The 22035-nt window shown below is 38.2% G+C and overlaps 1 protein-coding gene across 8 annotated transcripts in view; it reads left to right on the top strand.

The window, feature by feature from the left end:
• The window catches only part of POT1 (protection of telomeres 1), a 97824-nt gene extending 84630 nt beyond the window's left edge, over positions 1–13194 (top strand). For 7 of the 8 annotated variants that reach the window (XM_044946838.2, XM_044946837.2, XM_044946840.2 and 4 more), the window contains 5 exons: positions 1655–1790; positions 5828–5916; positions 8278–8369; positions 9920–10025; positions 12309–13194. In XM_044946838.2, coding sequence (XP_044802773.2) covers positions 1655–1790; positions 5828–5916; positions 8278–8369; positions 9920–10025; positions 12309–12514 — 629 coding nt within the window. In that variant the 3' untranslated portion in view covers positions 12515–13194. Of the gene's footprint in view, positions 1–1654; positions 1791–5827; positions 5917–8277; positions 8370–9919; positions 10026–11889 lie in introns of all 8 variants that reach the window. The other variant, XM_044946839.2, reaches the window with a different exon arrangement.
• Positions 13195–22035: the final 8841 nt, after the last annotated feature.

Here is a 22035-nt window from a genome sequence, read left to right as displayed (position 1 = left end):
TGCGAAGAGCTGACTCATTTGAAAAGACCCTGATGCTGGGAAAGATTGAGGGCAGGAGGAGAAGGGGATGACAGAGGATGAGATGGTTGGATGGCATCACCAACTCAATGGACATGGGTTTGGATAGACTCCAGCAGTTGGTAATGGATAGGGAGGCCTGGTGTGCTGCAGTTCATGGGGTTGCAAAGAGTTGGACATGACTGAGCGACTGAACTGAACTGACCTGCCTCTTGAGAAATCTGCGTACAGGTCAAGAAGCAACAGTTAGAACTGGACATGGAACAACAGACTGGTTCCAAATAGGGAAAGGAGTCTGTCAAGGCTGTATCTTGTCACCCTGCTTATTTAACTTATATGCAGAGTACATCATGAGAAACGCTGGGCTGGATGAAGCACAGGCTGGAATCAAGATTGCTGGGAGAAATATCAATAACCTCAGATATGCAGATGACACCACCCTTATGGCAGAAAGTGAAGAGGAACTAAAGAGCCTCTTGATGAAAGTGAAAGAGGAAAGGGAAAAAGTTGGCGTAAAGCTCAACATTCAGAAAACGAAGATCATGGCATCCGGTCCCATCACTTCCTGGGAAATAGATGTGGAAACAGTGGCAGATTTTACTTTTGGAGGCTCCAAAATCACTGCAGATGGTGATAACAGCCATGAAATTAAAAGACGCTTACTCCTTGGAAGGAAAGTTATGACCAACATAGACAGCATATTAAAAAGCAGAGACATTACTTCGCCAACAAAAGTCCATCTAGTCAAAGCTATGGTTTTTCCAGTAGTCATGTATGGATGTGAGAGTTGGACTATAAAAAAAACTGTGTGCCGAAGAATTGATGCTTTTCAACCGTGGTGTTGGAGAAGACTCTTGAGAGTCCCTTGGACTGCAAGGAGATCCAATCAGTCCATCCTAAAGGAGATCAGCCCTGAGTGTTCATTGGAAGGACTGATGCTGAAGCTGAAACTCCAATACTTTGGCCACCTGATTCGAAGAGCTGACTCATTTGAAAAGACCCTGATGCTGGGAAAGATTGAGGGCAGGAGGAGAAGGGGACAACAGAGGATGAGATGGTTGGATGGCATCACCAACTCAGTGGACATGAGTTTGAGTGAACTCCTGGAGTTGGTGATGGACAGGGAGGCCTGGTGTGCTGCAGTCTATGGGGTCACAAAGAGTCAGACACGACTGAGCAACTGAACTGAACTGAAAACTGAAAAGATTCATTTCAAACTCAAGACTAAATTTGCCTAGACATTAGTAGTATATAGAAAACTTAATGGGAATCCCATAATTTTTTTCATTCTCAAATTTACCTCTTTTTAGGTCATTCGAACCAAAGTGTTCCAGGCATAAAGAGCAATTTGTATAAATTTTAAAAGATGATGGTTCATATTTCACAAACCTTTTATTTTGCTCATATCTCAGCATTTTTTCTCAGTGGTTTCTTTAATCAATGAATAGGATCCTAAGTTTACAAATTGTTATTTTTAACAATAAATGTATAAGTGTGTTAAATTCATGGCATTTATTGTCTTTTTCTGTCCATCCTTTTAGTATTTTACTGCCTTTAAGGTGTTGCACAGTTAATACCCCAGTTTGTCTACTTTATATTTGTTCTATTTGAAGGGTTATTTGTTCCCTTTTAATAGGAGGTACACTCAGTGAAATCTGCAAACTCTCAGACAAGTTTCATAGTGTAATTCCTGTAAGATCTGGCCATGAAGACCTGGAAGTCCTTGACCTTTCAGCTCCATTTCTTATACAAGGAAAAATACATCACTATGGGTATGTTTTCAATCATGAGAATTTTTTATTTTATTTGTTTGTTTATTATTTTATCCCAGTTGTTACTGTATTCAGTGGATAGTGATTGAGTACCAGTTTATACGTGATAGATTTTTTTGGTATATGTCTCTTCTTTGAATAGCATGAATATTGAGTGTCTGTACTCTGCTAGGTTTAAGGCTGCCCTAAAGGCTAATATTCATTTGCTTTCTAAAAATTTAGATGCTTGTTACAGAGAAAGTTCAGAGCTGCATCCTAGTAAAAGTTAAGTAATTGAATTCCAGAATTTCTGTGCCACAAAATTATAAATGAGTTGCCAGTGAGAAAGTAAAAGATATCAAAATACATTAGGAGCTACTTACTAGGTTTGGAAAGAGGCAGTGTAGGTAACATCTGTGTTTCCACCTGATCAAACAGACAAAGGGTTCTGCTTTGTGAAGCCTTGGGTTATAGAATATTTTCTGCTTTATTGGAAAATACCAGATTGTTTTTCCAATGATTATGGTCCAGTCATGCATGTGTGCATGCTAAGTTGTTTCAGTTGTGTCTGACCATTTGCGACTCTATGGACTATAGCCCTCCAGATTCCTCTGTCTATGGAATTCTCCAGGCAAGAATACTGGAGTGGATTGCCATATGGTTGAATCAGCAATGTGTAAAAATTTGTTTATCTCGGATTCTCTTTGACACTTAGCTCTTGGTATTAGTCTGACTTTTGATTTTGTTAGACTGATGAGCATCAAGTAGTATCTGTTGTTTTTGTGAGTTTAAACATCTCTCATGTTTATTGGCTATTTAGGTTTTCTCTTCTGTGAATTCCATATACACATTTTTCACTTGTTTTTCCTATTGAATTATTGGTCCCTGTTTTGGTTCTTGTGTGTGTTTGTGCCATATGCTTACTCACTCAATTGTGTTTGACTCTGTGACCCCTATGGACTGTAGCCCGCCAGGCTCCTCTGTCCGTAAGGATTCTCCAAGCAAGAATACTAGAGTGGGTTGCCATCCCCTCCTCCAGGGGATCTTCCCAATCCAGGGATCGAACCCATGTCTCCTGCATTGCAGGCGGATTCTGTACTGTCTGAGCCATCAGGGAAGTCCTGTGTGTGTTTAACCAATTGTAATAATTCTACAAAGAGATGTAGAAAGAATTTTTGTAAGCTTTTGTATGCAGTTACATGCATCTCATCAAACTTCTAGTCCGCCCTATACTTTTTTAACTCTATGGTTATTTTTATTTTATAGATTTTTCCAATATTAATATAGTCATACTTACCAAAATGTTTGATAAGACCTTAAAGTTTTTATAAAACTTTACTTAGATTTCTGGATATGATACTTTTTTAATAGAACTGAAACTAGTGCTTCAGTTTTTTAGCAGTTGCACATCTCTTAAGAATTTGTTTGTCCTTGAATCTATTTTGGTAATGAAAGTTTTCTAGAATAGTATTTCATTTGTTTTTCAGGTTTAAATTTATTGACATAAAATTATTCATAGTGCTTAAGTCTTCTTTTTGTCTCTTCTTGAATTCACTTCATATTATTTGCAACTTTTTAACCCTTGGCCTTTTTTGCCAAAGCAACTAACTAGCTTTTGTTTTTGTTGATGGTCTGTATTTTGTTTATTATTGTTCTTTACTTTTTTCCTTTACTTTCTGTAGGTTAGTACTCCATTTATGTAATGTTTTAAATTGAATGTTTGCCTCACTTAATTCATTGTTTTTTAGTATACGTTTAAATATTTATATTGAAGTCTATAATTTTCCCCTGAGAAAATAGCCATAGCTTTAACTGAAGCTTTGATAGATACTATTTTTCTTGTCATTTCTAAATGTTCCACAATTTCCATTATGATGTCTTTGGCCCATGAATTATTTCACTGTGTATTTAAAATTTTTTACACACTCATTTTATGCGCTACATTCTTATTTATATTTTAGTTACTTTTTAACCAAATAACTTGATGTATTTCATAATGATTCATCTTTGCTTTATCAAGGAATATGTTTGTTCATAATTTGTACATACTACATAGATTTTTAAAAGAATGTGTATTTTCTAACAGTTGTGTTTAATGTTTAGTAGTGTTTAGTTATGTCCATTAGACAAGCTTATTAATTGTAGCCAAACCTTTCCTTTGTGATTTTAATTATATAATACCTTCTTAGAGGCTATGGTTAATGTCCTCTGTGATTGTGGGTTTGTGGCATTTTATTCTGTCAATGTGTACTTTATATGTTTTGAGTCTTTTTTGCTTGTTCATTCAGGTTCAGCATTTCATCTTCTTGGTGAATTCAGTGTACAATATATCCTTATGTAATAACTTCATCTATAATCATGATTTTTTGCTGTAATGTTTATTTTTTTTCATATTATAACTGTATCAGCATTTTTGGTTGGTAATTGCATGTTGTACCTTATTCTCATCCCATTGCTTTTATATTTCTTTGTTGTTATATTTTAGTAGGTCTCATAAATAAATACCAATAGATTTTAGTTGTTTTTTGTAGATGATTTTAAAATAAGTTAATTACTGAAACATCTAGGTTTTATTTCTACACTATATTTCATGTTGTTTCACACTTGGTAGTGGTGGCAGTGGTTTAGTTGCTAAGTCATGTCCAACTCTCGCGACTCTATGGACTGCAGCCCGCCAGGCTCCTCTGTCCATGAGATTCTCCAGGCAAGAATACTGGAGTGGGTTGCCATTTCCTTCTCCACGCTTACCATAGTATTGTTGTTTCCCTTCTCACCCTTTTTTGTTATTACTTTATTTTTTTTCTCCAGTCATCTATTGGATTAATTTATTAAAATGTTCTTATTTTTCTCCTTTTTCCTCTTTCATTACTTTGGAAGTAATGAATTCTCTAATTTATGCTTGTTACTCTAATTTTTAATTTGTATACTTACTTTATCAACGTCTAAAGTTTAGTATTAGAGCCATTTTTAAAGGTAACTCACCCAGTTAGCTTTTTCTGTTAAAGAAAACACTTCGGTGTATTTGAAGAGTGAAAGGAGATAATATTTAATATAGTTACCCTCTGTTCCTCCCTAGATTGCAAATGAAAAGTATTCTGCATAAACCTTTTAAATGTTAATTTTATATTTTTATCCAAGTGTATTTTCTTATCAACATCTCCTGAATATTAATATGTATAATAAAAAGTCAGTTCAGTTCAGGTCAGTTCAGTTGCTCAGTCTTGTCCAACTTTTTGTGACCCCATGGATTTCAGCACGCCAGGCCTCCCTGTCCATCACCAACTCCTGGAGTTCACTCAAACGCATGTCCATTGAGTCAGTGATGCCATTCAGCCATCTCATCCTCTGTCATCCCCTTCTCCTCCTGCCCCCAATCCCTCCCAGCATCAGAGTATTTTCCAATGAGTCAACTTTTCGCATGAGGTGGCCATAGTACTGGAGTTTCAGCTTTAGCATCATTCCTTCCAAAGAAATCCCAGGGCTCCTTTCAGTCCAAGGGACTCGCAAGAGTCTTCTCCAATACCACAGTTCAAAAGCATCAATTCTTCAGCGCTCAGCCTTCTTCACAGTCCAACTCTCACATCCATACATGACCACTGGAAAAACCATAGCCTTGACTAGATGGACCTTTGTTGGCAAAGTAATGTCTCTGCTTTTGAATATGCTATCTCCTATTGGCTATATTTATAAATTTAAGGTCTTAAGTATTACATATTGTTCTCAGAGCCATAAATCAAAAGAGTCGTTAGAGTTTTTCACTTTACCAAATAAGGAAATTAGCCAAATTAATTAATAGCCTGCACCTGGAACCTTTCTCATTGTCAGCTTAGCAATGTATATTCTGACTGTACTATCTTTTTTGATTGCTTGTATTGTAAGAAGTTTATTTTTTTAATAATTGTTTGTAATATGCACATTAAAGTACAGAAATTGCAGTGGTCTTTTGTTTAATAATATACTTTTTAAATTGTGTGTGCTTGCACAGCAAAGATTTATAATAATTAAATGAGTTATAATAATTACTTATAATAAATTATTTTTTCTTTTATTGATTTCAGATGTAAACACTGCTCTAGTTTGAGACCAATAAAAAATCTAAATTCCCTGGTTAATAAAACATCATGGATTCCTTCTTCAGTGGCAGAAGGTTAGCTAAATTTCTATGTCCTATAATTGTAACTGTCTTTGTATAGGATAGTCTCACTCATATTTCAGTATTTGTGGATATTTTAAAATCAGAGTAAAGGTTATGCTAAAGTTTAGTTTTTCTTAAGCAGAACCATTTGCAGTGATCCTAATAAAAATTTAAATATTTAAAAAACCTGAAAATGTACTTTTAAGAATCTGCCAGTATTTTTCAGTTACTACATTTTAATTTTCAGTAATTTAGCATTAATCATAAATACAACTTGTGAAAAATCTCTGCAGTTTATGCTATCTTGGGTTTGAAAAGAATTTTAGAGCTAGCTATTACAACTTTTTACCCAATACAAGTCTTTAGCTGGAATAATAAGAGTCTTTTTATATCACATCATTAACTGTGGTCATCCAACCTTGACTTAAAACTCCCCAGCGACTGGGGACCAGTTTACATTGCTAAGTCACTTCAGTTGTGTACAACTCTGTGCAACCCCATGGACAGCAGCCCACCAGGCTCCTCTGTCCATGGGATTTACATTGTAAGGTAACAAATCTCTTACTTTTTAGATGCAGTACTTAACAGTGGGGCAAAATCTGCTTACTTGCAATTTCAACATGGGCCACATTTTGTCTACTATTAATAGAATTAGAGTCCATGTGTTCCCTCTTCTATAAAATCAGTAGACTGCATTTGAAGGTAATCTGTCAAGTATTCATTAAGTCCTTATTTCTCCAAGCAGGCGCCCACACTTCCTTTGGTACTTTCCCATGTTTCTTACTGCTTTATTTCTCCTCTTCAATAAGCATTCCATTTTACCCATGTTCTTCTCAAAGTTTGGTACTCAAAGCTAGAAATAGGGCTGCAGACGTTGGCCAATTTGGAATATGGAGAAAACCTTTATTCACTAAAATTGGACAGTGCTCCTGCTTGCCTGAAAATTTTATTGTGTAGATATTGGTTTGTATTCTTGGTTTTGTTTTCTTTCTCTTTTAATCTAGCTATATGATACTACTGATTTATATTTTGTTTGTGGTCCAGTTAAAGTCCAGGTTAACTTTTGCATGAGTTTCTTGCTGTGTACTTCAAGCTTGGTCTCGTCATCCTGTACTTAACATAGTTCTTTGTTTGCTTATTGGTCCCTTAGAGTAGGTTTTATGTTCATCCTTCTTGGTTTTAGCCCACAGTCTGTTGAGGACTTTTGAATCTTTAAAATCAGTTCCTCTATATTAACAATTTCTCTCATGTCTCTATGCCCTAATTTATTTTTCTTACTTGCCCCCTTTATTAGTCATATTTGAATATGAATTCCACAGATGGAAGACAATATTCCATTATATAGGCATTTTGAATGTCTTTCATTTATAGACACAAAGTAAGATATTCATTTTAACCTATACATTTTCATATGATTTAGTATCACTTTAATTTCTTCCTTTTTCCTCATCTTAACCAAATTATGAAATCTCAGATTCTGGCATCATTCAACCAGATGCTATCTTTTAAAAAATAAGTGATCTCTGTGCTTAAAATCCAAAGGATAGAGACAGGTTACAAATCCTAACCATTGAACTGTATGCTGTTTTTTGTAAGAACATTCTGGCATTTAAATTTTCTCTTTCATAAGGTAGCATTCATTGAATTGCCTTTCTTGAATTCATTTTTATATTTTCTATGAAGATTGACTCATTTTAAAGATAATGCTATATCAATATTTAGTTTTTTAAAAATATACTGGGACTTCTCTGATGGTCCAGTGGCTAAGAATCCACCTGCCAATACAAGGACATGGGTTCCATCCCTCATCTGGGAAGATCCCACATGCTGCAGAGCAGCTAAGCCCTTGCACCCCAGTTACTGAGCCCATACTCTAGAGCCTGTGCTCCGCAACAAGAGAAGCCACCACAGTGAGAAGCCCCTGCAGTGCAATGGAGAGTATCCCCTGCTTGCCACTCACAACTGGGAAAAGTTCCCATGCAGCAAGGAAGACACAGTGCAGCCAAAACATAAATTTTCGAAAATAAAATTAACAAAAAAAGATACCGTTGCTCTTGAGTCATTGTCTCTATACAGGTGTAGTGTAATATTCCAAAATTACCCTTCTGAAATGAGCTTAACATATTAGTATTTGGGAACAAAAAGGAGTGCCCCCCCCTTTTTTTTTTGGTCTCTTGAATTATTTTAGTAAACAAGATTAACAGGAACATAATATCACAAAACAACTTTTTTCTTTACTTTTATTAAAAGGCATAGTGGGACTTCTTGGTGGTCCAGTGGTTGCGAGACTCCATGCTTTTACTGGAGGGAGCACAGTGTGGTCAAAGAAAAAAGACATAGATTCATATGGTTTCAACTTTTTTCCTTCATTAGCACTGGGCATTGTTCCCCTCCAACAAGTGTTTGTGATGACATTTACTCTTGACGATGGAACGGGAGTATTGGAAGCTTACCTCATGGATTCTGTAAGTAAGAGAGGTAGTGAAGATATTTCTAAAATAGTACTTTTTTGAATTTTAATATATTTATTCATGCCTACCTTATTACTGAGAACATTTAAGGCAACTCAGAAGAATAAATAAAACACAAGCACATAAATCTTAAATTATGTGTGTATTTACTCTCTTTTAATTTGACACTATAATCTTAATATGTGAATAGTGAGAAATTGAAAAATAAGAATTTAAGAAAAGACTCCTCCATACCATGCCGAAGTTCTACTCCAAGAACAGAAGGCAGAGGCGTGGCCATACCCTCAGGCAATATCTATTAGCATTTCACTGGGCTTTTTAAGTCTCCAATATTTCATATTAGAAAGAATGAAATTACTTTTATGGGGAGATCCTTTGTATTATGTGAAGCTTGGTAGCTATCCACAAGACCACCTTCATTTCTAACAATTTCAAGTTGAGGGGTTCCCGAGACCAAGACCCTTACTTCTGACACCAATCGAAAGTACAGAGGTCTCCACAACCACTCTTTTACTAGAAAGACTCACAGAACTTACTGTGTGCCATTATGCTCACTGTTAACAATTTATTATGGCTAAAGGGTATAAGTTAAAATCATCAAGGGAAGAGGTGCATAAATGAATCCAGGAAAGTTTCAAACATGGAGCTTCCATTTGTTCTCTTCCTGTGGAGTCGTGAACAGTGTTACTTTCCTGGTAATGATGTGTAGCAGCAGTACACATGAGGTATTGCCAACCCGGGAAGCCCAAAGGAGCCGTAGTATCCAGTTTTTATTGGAGCTTCATCAGGTAGTCATTATTGGCTGCCCATGTGACTTATCTCAGTCTTCAGCCCCTCCAATGGTCAAGTTAAAACCACATGCTCCAAACTCTCCACCCTAAATCACAATGTTAGAGTGACCCAAGTTCCCCAGGCAAATGCAGACACGCCTGTGAGGCATGATGTCCCAAGGTTTTAGAGATTACTTCTCAGAAACTGAGAGCAAAGGCCAATGAGGTTAAATATTTTACTACACAAATTGGGAAAATATCGGGGATAAAGAGGAGGACAGCTTTTCTTCTGCCTAAGCAGTTTATCCATTTATTAAATATTTAATGAGCACCTGTGCTATGCCAAGTGTTATTCTTTGTGATAGGAATATGGCAATGAGTGAAGCAAGCAAACTCCTTTCCCTCCTGGATCTTACAAATAATAGAGGAGAAAAAAAGTTAAACAAATAAATATATAGTATATATTACACTCTTTTAAACTTGGCACTTAGACATTGTAGGTGCTTAGTCTATGTGCTGTCAAGAGAATAGTAAACTTCACTGTGTTCTGCTCATTACTTTTATCATTTGTCAAAACAATTTAACTTGATTTTATATGTATCTCAAAGCTGTCTTTAGATTAAAGTAATGAATTAGATTTTAGTGTTAGTTTACGAATTCTCCAATATAAATAGGGTAAAATAGTATAGATGATTTTAATTAGATAATATTCAAATACTTTCACATTGATTATAATTTCTGATCATTTCCTTGTTTCTTCATGTTTTTCTTAAGGAAAATTTCTTCCAGATTCCAGCATCAGAAGTCTTAAACAATGATAATCTTCAGCACAGTATGGAAATGATTATGGATATGTTTTGTCCTCCAGGAGCAAAAATTGGTAGGCAGTAATATTTGTTAATGCCATTCATTCTTTTTCTTGAAATAATACTTAGCTTATGGCTAATCTCTGGACTTTTAGAGGTAAAAAGTTTTGAAATCTAAATCCAAATAAATTTATAAAGTAGTGATTGATGAGACTGTGTGACCTACCTACTGATGAAGGCTGTGGCAAGGATAAGACAGGTATGAATCGTAATTCCTGAAATGAAAAAAAGAGTTTTTATATATTTTGAAATGTATCAGGGGGAGGCAGTTTTGATCGCAAACACATTTAATAAGCTGCTTGTGCATACAAACAGTTGAAATTAAGCCAACAGGGATGAAATGTTGACAAACATTTCCTATAAAAAACTTACTTAGGCAGTTCACTGATGAATTGTTTATTCAATATTAACTAATTTCAGATTTTACAAGTTTTTATTTTACTAAATATTTTGCTAGCTTTTGTTGTTTTCTGTGTAATATTTGATTCACCAGCCAGTCTTCAAGTCAGATTGCATTGATTACACCTGCTTCCTTTTGTGGCCATTATTTCTCTTTGCCTTAAATGTGCAGATCTAAATCATTTTAAGGCAATTTGACTTCTTCTAACAATTTTTCATCAGTAACAGATTTTACCAGCAGCAAATTTAGCTGTTGTCAGTTTAACTTTTATAGTTTGTCTTAAATCAGGTTTTATTTTCCCCTGGTCAGTCTTTGCATTTTATAACAATTCCAAAGAGAGAGTTTTTGTATATCCATAACTAAGTCTAACTTACATACTTTTATTTGATGTCAGTTTTCATTTTTATTGGCTGTTTGGATTCTTTTGGATAGATATTTGAAAATAAAACACTCATATCAAAAACCATAGATGTGACAGGCTTTTGATACGTACCGCCAGATGGCTTTTCAAGAGCATTTTCCCTATTCATGGTTCTACCGACAGCGTGGGACAAGCCTGTCTTGCTTGACCCTTACCAATAGTTAGGATTATATTAAGTGTCTTTCCAATTCAAACTTGAAGAAATATTACCAGACTGTTCTAGAAGCTATATATAGATTCACTGTGGTCATGACCAAAGCTTGGAAATGGCACCTGTGGCTGCCGTATTGCCTGGACAGAGTACCTGGTACCTGACAGGGCTTTCAGCTAGACGGATATAAAGGGGAGCTGGTTTTCTTCACAGTCAACCAAGAAAAACAAAACAGGGGAGATCAGTAAGCACTCAGCAGAAAAAAAAAAAAAGAAAAGTCCCCACCAGGGACTTCCCTGGTGGTCCAGTGGTTGAGAATCTGCCTTCCAATGCAGGAGACACGAGTTCAATCCCTGGCTCAGGAAGATCCCACATGCCACGAGGCAGCTAAGCCTATGTGCTTATAACTACTGAGCCTGCACTTTAGAGGCTCCTGTGGCTCAACTGCTGAAGCCCACGTGCTCTAGAACCTGTGCTCTGCAACTAGAGAAGCCACCACATTGAGAAGCCCATGCACTGCAAAGAAGAGTAGCTCCCGCTCTAACTAGAAAAGAAAGCCCAAGTAGCAGCAAAGACCCAACACAGCCAAAAAATAAAATTTAAAAAAATTGGGAATGATTTAGATTCCTACCTGTGATATCAAATATTTTGAAAACCCTACATTGTTACTTTTTCTTGTTATTCGGGAAAAATTCAAATTAGTCAGAATTGCTACAAAACAGTAACATGAAGCCACTGTGTATTTGAAAGAACAGATGATGTTAAATTTGGTGAGTGTATTTATTTACTTCTCAAGCTAAATTAAATGTGTTAATTTTACTAGTTAAGTGTTATGCTTAGATACATATTTCAGAGTTATTTGTTTAGTTTTAATGATTCAATATCACTTCTTTTTTTGATTTGTAGATGCATATCCATGGCTGGAATTCTTCATCAGGTCATATAATGTCACAAGTGGAAAGGAGCAGCAGATATGCTATCAGATTTTTGATACTACAATTGCAGATGATGTTATCTAATTTTGACATTCAGCTTAGAGCATATGAAATATTGTAATTTTAGAAAACATTACCATTTTCTATGAGATTGCTATAAAACACATGAAACATCTAATTCTGTGGTTTATTTTCCATTTTAGCCAGGTTTTTTTTGTTTGTTTGCTTTTTTTGACCAATAGGCATTGTGTTATCTTAATGCCCTCTTGTAAGTTCAAAATGTTCCTGCTGCTCAGAATCTCCAATATGATAGCTGTGAGGGGTATAAAAGAGAGACATCAAATAAATAAGGACTGTGTTTTCACTTACTCTTGACTCTTCTCCTTTCAGAGAAGCTATTTTGTTACCCTGCCCTAACAGTTGGAATAGGAAATGGCAACCCACTCCAGTATTCTTGCCTGCAAAATTTTGTGGACAAAGGAGCTTGGGGGACTGACAGTCCACAGGGTCACAAAGAGTTGGAACCAACTGAGCTGCTGAGCACGGGCACCCTAAAAATCCTCCCCCTGTTGGTATTTCCATGTGTCACCCACTGATTTCTCTGTCATCTATCGTCCCGGTTGAACTGCTAAAGCATCAGCATTACATCAGCCATGTGGATGATTTTAGCAAGCTTATGGGCTTAGGAAATGTCCTCACCTTAAACCTTCAACTTTTACTGAATGCAAGGATTTGATTTGTTTCATTTTGGTACAAAGGGATCTGCTTAAACAAGTACTCCTGGAAGAAGTGCTTTTCTGCATGAGCTACAGTGTGCTTGGAAGAGTGAATCGCTTTAAGTGAAAGTAGTGGAATTGCTTTCCTCGGGTGCTGATTATGACCCGTTGAGGATAACTCCATTTTTTCAGAATCATGTGCTTTGATTGCTTGTTTCTCTACATAATACTAGAAGTTATTCCATTCCTTCTCAATCTAATCAAGTGGTCAAATTTGCAGTGTTCGTGGCTGACTTGTATTAACCTTTTTGTTAGGATCTTATGTAAAACGTACTTCTATTTCAGGTTGAACATTGAGAGAAAAATTAACTCAGTATGATAGTCAGCTTTTTACCTGATGGTATTTGTCAAATTTAAAATCATGAGTATTCAGTTTTATACAAATACTTGTATATATTTGTATATATGTACAAATTTTTGTATGTTATTTGCTGACAACTGAGAGATACAGATCTTCCTAGTTCAGTATTAATAAAGAATAAATAAATATATAATTTCAACCGTTTTTATTTATTTGCCCTATGTTGAGCTGAGGCATGATTGTAAGTGAAGAGTCAAAGCAGATGTATCAATATAACAGATATTTAGGACTGTCCATGCACCAAGTACCATACTAAGTAAGTACTTAACTTGTATTTTGAACTTCTCTGGTGGCTCAGATGGTAAAGAATCTGCCTGCAATGCAGAAAATCCAGGTTTGATCCCTGGGTCAGGAAGATCTCCCAGAGAAGGGAATGGCTACCCACTTCAGTATTCTTGCCTGGAGAATTCCATGGACAGAGGAGCCTGTTGTGCTACAGCCATGGGGTCACAAAGAGTCAGACAGACTGAGTAACTAACATGTATTTTAGTTTCAGGTAACCCATTTTCCTGATAAGAAAACTGAGACTTCACAAGCTGACTTGCCTAAATGCATACAATTATTAAGTGTCAGTCAGCACTTGAATTCACACTGTCTCTGCTCAGAGGCTACACTGCTAATAACCACTCCAGGATTCTGGAGCAAAAGCTAGCATGGGGTTTTTCTGCAAGTGAGTTCTCTTAAATATCTGAAGTAACATTGGCGATAGGTTAAAAGAGGAGTCAGTGATGTGTTCTCTTACACTAACTAAAAGGTTTTCACACGTTATTGACAAAAAAGGATTGGATATCTGATTTCTTCTGTTCACAATAACTCTAAATTAGAGCTCCTAAGTATATTAACACATCTCCCTGGCTAACTGCCCGTCTCCCCCCATCACCAAATTGTCAGCATGTTCAAGACAGTGAAGGAGACTGATACTGTGGTTTTGGATTCAAAACATTGAATCAAGAGTTTGAATCAAACTCTTGATTCAAAACATTGGAGGAAGAAAGTGTTAAGAACCATATAGTTGAGTCGGTATGTTTCCATGTTGGTGGTACGCTAGGAAGACAAGAGTAAGAGAGGCATTTTCTCTTCCTTCAGGAAGCACCCAGTCTAGGGGAGTAGGGGTCAGAGGTGCAGTGGGTACCACACATGTCAGCCTGGGCTGTCTTGTTAATAAAGTAACTCTTCCTATGAGTTTTCATGCTTTATCTTTGTCCGTTTTGATAAACCCCAAGACTGTCATCATTTGTTTTCTAAATTGTCACTTTTGAACAAAAAGAGTTTGTCAGCCACTAGTGTTTATCCAGTGATATATGTACCTTACCCTAATTGGGAACCCTAAGTTTTAGAGGAGTTCCATTTCTGGAGCAACAACTAGTTCATTGTGCCCAGGTTGAAACCCTGTCCCTTTTGTGGTCCCTGTGAATCGTGGTAGGAACTTCCCACCAGACTTTAAATTAAATAAACTTAAGAATGCAGTTTGTGTTCAGCCTCTTCCTCAGTCTCTAGTCTCTGCAACTTCCATTGTTTCAGACACTACTGGATCAACTCTTGAGGCCCCTGCCCTGTTGTATATGAGGAAGAGAGTGCATGTCTTAGAAAATCTGAGGCAGTTGATCCTTCTTTATCTAGATGTGACGATGAAAAGTACCTGCTCGCAGGCTGTTTCGGTGGCCATCCTCATACTGCCTCATTTGAAGGAATTATACCTGCCAAGGAGTGCATCATTCCCCACTTCTTTTTACCTTGGTCATGTTGTTGCACATTAGGTATTGTTTCTAAATAAATAGAGAAATGTTGGTGTTGATAGTCTGGAAGGAGCTGAATACGTGTCTGACTACCTGGGAAAGCAGTTGCCACACAATACTGGCTGCTGGATTTTTGAATCCTATACCCAAGCTTGGGGCTACCCTGGTGTCTCAGGAGTAAAGAATCTGCCAGCAATGTAGGAGACACAGGTTCCATCCCTGAGTCAGGAAGATCCCCTGGAGAAGGAAATGGCTCTCGCCTGGGAAATCCCATGGACAGAGGAGCCTTGAGAGCTACAGTCCAGGGGGTCGCAAGCTAGTTGGACTGGACTTAGCAACTAAACCACCATCCAAGCTACTTGCACTCACAGGACTGGACCAAAATCTTCCTCCCGCCTGCTTACCAGCTTACTGCCATTTTGTTTCCAAAGTCAAAGCATGCGTTTGTCACTAATTGTGACTCTCAATCCAGCCAACTCTCTTCTATATCTTCTGGAAACTTTCACTGGTACCTGGGAAAAACACTACTACATTATTTTGATTATTTTCAGTGTCTTGAATTTCTACCATGCATTTCATTGAGTTTTGCTTTTATCCAGCATTTTTAAAAAATGAAAGTACTATGTACTTGTAAAAATTTCAAACAGCATAAGCTATCTAAGTTTGTATTAATTGCTGGTTTAACTAGCACCCCAGAGGAAAACACTTTCAATAATTTGGTATATAATTTTCCAGACTGTTTTTCCTGAGAACAACTATGTATATATATACATCTTTAAAATAGCATTATGTTACAAATATATTTCTGCAACTTGCTTCTGTCACTTTGTAGACTTTTTTTGTCCGTACACATATAAGGGAGCTTCCTTGGTGGCTCAGGATGGTAAAGAATCTGCCTGCAATGCAAGAGACCTGGGTTTGATCCCTGAGTCAGGAAGATTTCCAGAAGGGAATGGCTACCCACTCCAATATTCTTGCCTGGAGAATTCCATGGATAGAAGAGCCTGGTGGGCTACATTCCATGGGGTTGCAAAGAGTCGGACACAACTGAGTGACTAACACACACATATAAGGAGAAACTTGTTTGTAATCACTCAGTAACGCTTTAGTGAGCAATTATTACTGTTTAGACTGTTTTATCTGGTATTGTTTTCCCTTTGGGCTTCCCTTGTGGCTCAGCTGGTGAAGAATCTGCCTGCAATGTGGGAGACCTGGGTTTAATACCTGGGTTGGGATGATCCCCTGGAGAAGGGAAAGGCTACCCACTCCAGTATTCTGGAATTTTATTAAAAACTTTCATTAAAAGTTTTTTTTTTTTTTTTAAAGAGTGTTCCCTTTAAATAAATCTGAGCCCCTAGGACCTCATTTCACTCTTACCCTCTGGGGGTTTTCAAGTGATCAGACTTTTGAAAGCCTGTCCATACTTCCTAATGCAGGTTAAGACTGCCATAGATATGGCTGCCTTGATATATTCTTCTATGTTTTTTTAAAGAACTCATTGTGAAAAAAGTATGTTAATGTGAAAAAAGGAAAATGCCTCCTGTAGTGCTTTTCATTAGGAAATTCAGGCTCTTTTATGGCTATGATGAGTCACACTCAAGTTCTAGAGCATCGTTTTAGGTGAAATGAAAAAGATTTCTTTCCGTGTTGGCCCTTTGGGGTCTCTGGATAGTGTCAAAGCCTCCCACTACTCTAGGAAAGGCAGAGTGATCTTTCTTCTCCACCCTCTGGTACTTGGAAATAATATCAGAACTCACCAGGGTGCTCAGGTATGTGAGATCATATCTTTTGGTAGTCAGGAAATGAATCAGTAGCACTCTGTATTATTGTTCCCTTCAGCGTTGTGATTTAAGCTGTTAGGAAATGTGAGATCACTTAGGATTTCAAAGTGATGATCGTCTTACAAGGAGATTAATGTCCCTTCCATTCAAGACTGCTTTTGATGGGTAGAAAAGCATTAGGCATCAATTACAATGATAAAGATAATGCATCAATGTATAAGGGAGCATTCCCTCGGATGTGCCGATTGGTGAAACATGGATAGTTCAGAGACTCCTCTACTATTTTTAGACCATAGCAACATCCTGATGAATGTCTGTCTTGTCTTCCCCTTGAAATCTAGGCCATAAAGTCACATTGGTATTAGTGTGTGCATGGGAGTGTATGCTCACGTTTATTCTCTGCTTTGAGTTCACTTTGCAGGGCACTGTGTTGGAATTTACTTGACAACCTTAACCCACGATGGCCAAAGCAAGACATGTTCAACTTGTGTGAAAATTTTCTTTTATTTCATCTAGTCCACAGTATTTTGAAGATGTAGAGCATGTGTTTACTGAAAGCCTTAACATCTATTAATAAAATTTTCCATCAAATATTGTTGCAGTTTCTAAATAGGTACCTTTTCATATATAATGCTGAAACCCTGGTATATACATTTTTCATTTTCCTGTACCTTCAGAATGATTTTTCCCTGCTATGCAATATGGATTCCCAGATAAAGCCAATTTGTCTTTACATAAAACTATCCCTCAGCAGATTTTTGTCCTCCATTAAAGGGCAAAGTCTTTGTAGAATGTCTCTTGCCAAGTTTGTTGCTGCTGCTAAGTCGCTTCAGTCATGTCCGACTCTGTGCAACCCCATAGACGGCAGCCCACCAGGCTTCCCCGTCCCTGGGATTCTCCAGGCAAGAACACTGGAGTGGGTTGCCATTTCCTTCTCCAATGCAGGAAAGGGAAAAGTGAAAGTGAAGTCGCTCAGTCGTGTCCGACTCTTAGTGACCCCATGGACTGCAGCCTACCAGGCTCCTCCACCCATGGGATTTTCCAGGCAAAATTACTGCCAAGTTTAGCTACCTCTTAAGTGATTTCCTGTCCCAAGTTGCCATAAGTGTTAATAAGAAAGGTAATACATTTGAAAATTACAATTGCTGAAGTCAGGTGAAAACACCGCTTGTGATAAGTAGGCATAGTTGTGGTTTTATGGGGTTGGGTGGGAAGTAGTATCGGCTTTCCTGTGGTTCAGACAGTAAAGCCTGCAATGTGGGAGACCCAGGTTCAATCCCCGGGTTGAGAAGATGCCCTGGAGAAGGGAATGGCTACCCACTCCAGTATTCTTGCCTGGAAAATTCCATGGACAGAGAGACCTGGTGGGCTATAGTCCATGGAGTCTCAAAAAGTTGGACACGACAGAGCGACTAACGCTTTTGCTTAGGAAGTCTTACGTGCCTACTCCCCATGGTTCTTAAATGTTAAACTTGCCCTTAAATTTTGGAATCATTAGCAAATACTTCTGCACAATGATCAAAGCTTAAATGGAGGTTAGATCAAGAATACAGAGTAGGCATTTAAAAGTCAGCTCACACATTTACATTCATTTATAATTCATATTGTGTTTATCCAGAGAAGAGTTGGATGTGGTTTACAATAAAACAGAAACATGGGACACAGCCTTTGGAAATAGAGCAAGAAGACAAGAACTAAATAAAGAGAAGAGTGTTAAAACAATTCGAAATTCCAAACCTATGGGCTACTGCAGGTGTACAATACTAATACACGAACATATAACAGGTTACCTAGTTCATAAGAATCACATCTTTTTTTAGATACAACCCTTTATTAACCTCAATTTGAAGACAGGGTAGATTTTTAAACACATGAAACAACAATGATTTGGGGATTAATAGTACTTATTTTAAAACTTGATCCAGAATGGTGGGAGGTAAACTCTGAAAATGAAAGAAATAGAGTAAGGGAATTTTCCACTGGCTATCTACCTTTTGGTTCTTATATGAGGCACTTTTTTGTTTTTACTATTAATGATTAAAGTGTTTCAAATATCTATGCATATTGAAGAATTACTAGATGCATTAATGAATTAACAGGGAAAAAAGTCAATTCCTTTCTGATATAAATATCACTGAGAAAATTAGCTTTTTACCTTTTTCTTTTTGAGTCGCAGGTAATGAAATGAAAGAGATGTCATGTGTTCAGTGTTTCATGTCAAGAAGAATGTGGGTTTTAATGAATCACAGTTCTTTGCAAGATAATGTGCTCCCGTATTTCACCTTCAGTGTTCCAGGGAAGGAACTTACTTTAGTCATAAGTAAAAGAAGCTCCACACTGGTGCCCAACTGGGAATTTGCTGGGAAGAGTATTTTATCTTTATCAGGTTTACTGAGCACTAGCTGCCCAAACAGGACTTCCCTGTAGCTCAAACGGTAAAGAACCTGCCTGCGATGCAGGAGACCAGCGTTTGGTCCCTGGGTTGGGAAGTTCCTCTGGAGGAGGCAATCCACTCCAGTACTCTTGCCTGGAGAATCCCATAAACAGAGAAACCTGGCGGGCCACAGTCTGTGGGGTCCCAAAGACTCGAACACGACTGGGTGACTAACAGCTGCCCAAATGGGCTTCCTTGGTGGCTCAGCAGTAAAGAAATCTCCCTGCAATCCAGGAGACCCAGGTTTGATCCTTGGGTTGGGAAGATCCCCTGGAGGAGGGCATGGCAACCCACTCTGTACTCTTGCCTAGAGAATCCCATGAACAGAGGAGCCTGGTAGACTGCTGGCCATAGGGTCACACAGAGTCGGACATGACTGAAGCAAGTAAGCAGCGGCGGCGGCGGCAGCAGCTGCCCCAAACAATTGATCTTGTCATCTTGATGCCTCTTTCATTCACAGCCTACATCCAATCCATTTGAAAAATCATCATGGATTGCTCTTAAAAATTCATCCAGAATTTGACCACTTCTTAGTGCTTCCTCTGTTACCACACTGGCCATGCAGCTATCTTCTCCTACCTTGACTGCAGCCATATTCTCCAACTGGTCTTCCTGCTTCCTCAGTTTCCCCACATGGAATAGTCTCTGTTCAGCAACCTCACTGATTGATTAAAATGTAAGATGGATACCATCATTTTCCAGTGTTTTCTAATGTCACACAGAGTAAACTTACCATGGCCTTCCCCACCCAGTGTGATCCATTTCCTTACTTCCTCTCTGATGTCTTTTACTATTTCATTTTTCCTCTCAAACTTCTCCAAACACTAGTTCCCTTGTTTTCACTTTGTAACTCGATGTTGTTACTTTATTCTGGACATTGTTGAACCTTCCAGTTTCCATGGTTCAGCCTGCCGCATGCTCTATGGCATAGAGACTTTATAGGAAGGCCCTCCCTGATCATGTAAAGACCCCTCGACCCCCTCAGGCTTTATTCCCCATTCCTGACTTGTTTTTCTCCATTGCACCTATCCATCTGACATCTTTTTTGGTAGTTAATATGCTGTTTCCCTTTCCCAAAAAAAACATGAACTCAGAAGCAAGGCGTTTGATTTGTTCATTGCTGTTTACCTAGTGCCTAGAAGTTCCTGGCATGTAATCGTTGCCTAGTAATATTCCTAGAACAAACAAAATATTTGAAACTCAAATCTGAGAATACTAGAATTCACTAGCACCTATGGTGATACTTGGAGAAGGAAATGGCAACCCACTCCAGTATTCTTACCTGGAAAACACCATGGACAGAGGAGCCTGGTAGGCTACAGTCCATGGAATCGCAAAGGGTTGGACACACCTGAGCAACTTCACGTTCTTTCACTTATGGTGATCAGTTCAGTTCAGTCACTTAGTCATGTCCGACTCTTTGCAACCCCATGATTCGCAACACGCCAGGCCTCCCTGTCCATCACCAACTCCCGGAGTTCACTCAGACTCACGTCCATCGAGTCAGTGATGCCATCCAGCCATCTCATCTTCTGTCGTCCCCTTCTCCTCCTGCCCCCAATCCCTCCCAGCATCAGAGTCTTTTCCAATGAGTCAACTCTTCGCATGAGGTGGCCAAAGTACTGGAGTTTCAGCTTCAGCATCATTCCCTCCAAAGAAATCCCAGGACTGATCTCCTTTAGGATGAACTGATTGGATCTCCTGGCAGTCCAAGGAACCCTCAAGAGTCTTCTCCAACACCACAGTTCAAAAGCTCAATTCTTTGGTGCTCAGCTTTTTTCACAGTCAAACTCTCACATCCATACATGACCACAGGAAAAAGATGGATCTTTGTTGGCAAAGTAATTTCTCTACTTTTCAATATGCTATCTAGGTTGGTCATAACTTTCCTTCCAAGGAATAAGTGTCTTTTAATTTCATGACTGCAGTCACCATCTGCAGTGATTTTGGAGCCCCCCAAAATAAAGTCTGACACTGTTTGCACTGTTTCCCCATCTATTTCCCATGAAGTGATGGGACCAGATGCTATGATCTTCATGTTCTGAATGTTGAGTTTTAAGCCAACCTTTTCACTCTCCTCTTTCACCTTCATCAAGACGCTTTTTAGTTCCTCTTCACTTTCTGCCATAAGGGTGGTGTCATCTGCATATCTGAGGTTATTGATATTTCTCCCGGCAATCTTGATTCTAGCTTGTGCTTCTTCCAGCCCAGCATTTCTCATGATGTACTCTGCATATAGGTTAAATAAGCAGGGTGACAATATACAGCCTTGACGTACTTCTTTTCCTATTTGGAACCAGTCTGTTGTTCCATGTCCAGTTCTAACTGTTGCTTCCTGACCTGCATACAAATTTCTCAAGAGGCAGGTCAGGTGGTCTGGTATTCCCATCTCTTTTGGAATTTTCCACAGTTTATTGTGATGCACACAGTCAAAGGCTTTGGCATAGTCAATAAAGCAGAAATAGATGTTTTTCTGGAACTCTCTTGCTTTTTCAATGATCGAGTGGATGTTGGCAATTTGGCCTCTGGTTCCTCTGCCTTTTCTAAAACCAGCTTGAACATCTGGAAGTTCACGGTTCACGTATTGCTGAATCATGGCTTGGAGAATTTTGAGCATTACTTTACTAGTGTGTGAGATGAGTGCAATTGTGCGGTAGTTTGAGCATTCTTTGGCATTGCCTTTCTTTGAGATTGGAATGAAAACTGACCTTTTCCAGTCCTGTGGCCACTGCTGAGTCTTCCAAATTTGCTGGCATATTGAGTGCAGCACTTTCACAGCATCGTCTTTCAGGATTTGGAATAGCTCAACTGGAATTCCATCACCTCCACTAGCTTTGTTCGTAGTGATGCTTTCTAAGGCCCACTTGACGTCACATTCCAGGATGTCTGGCTCTAGGTCAGTGATCACACCATCGTGATTCTCTTGGTCATGAAGATCTTTTTTGTACAGTTCTTCTGTGTATTCTTGCCACCTTTTCTTAATATCTTCTGCTTCTGTTAGGTCCATACCATTTCTGTCCTTTATCAAG

This window comes from Bubalus bubalis, chromosome 8 (assembly GCF_019923935.1).
Source record: "Bubalus bubalis isolate 160015118507 breed Murrah chromosome 8, NDDB_SH_1, whole genome shotgun sequence".
Classification (NCBI taxonomy): Eukaryota; Metazoa; Chordata; class Mammalia; order Artiodactyla; family Bovidae; genus Bubalus; species Bubalus bubalis.
Note: the sequence above shows the minus strand (reverse complement) of the source record. Positions and strands in the feature narration are given on the sequence as shown.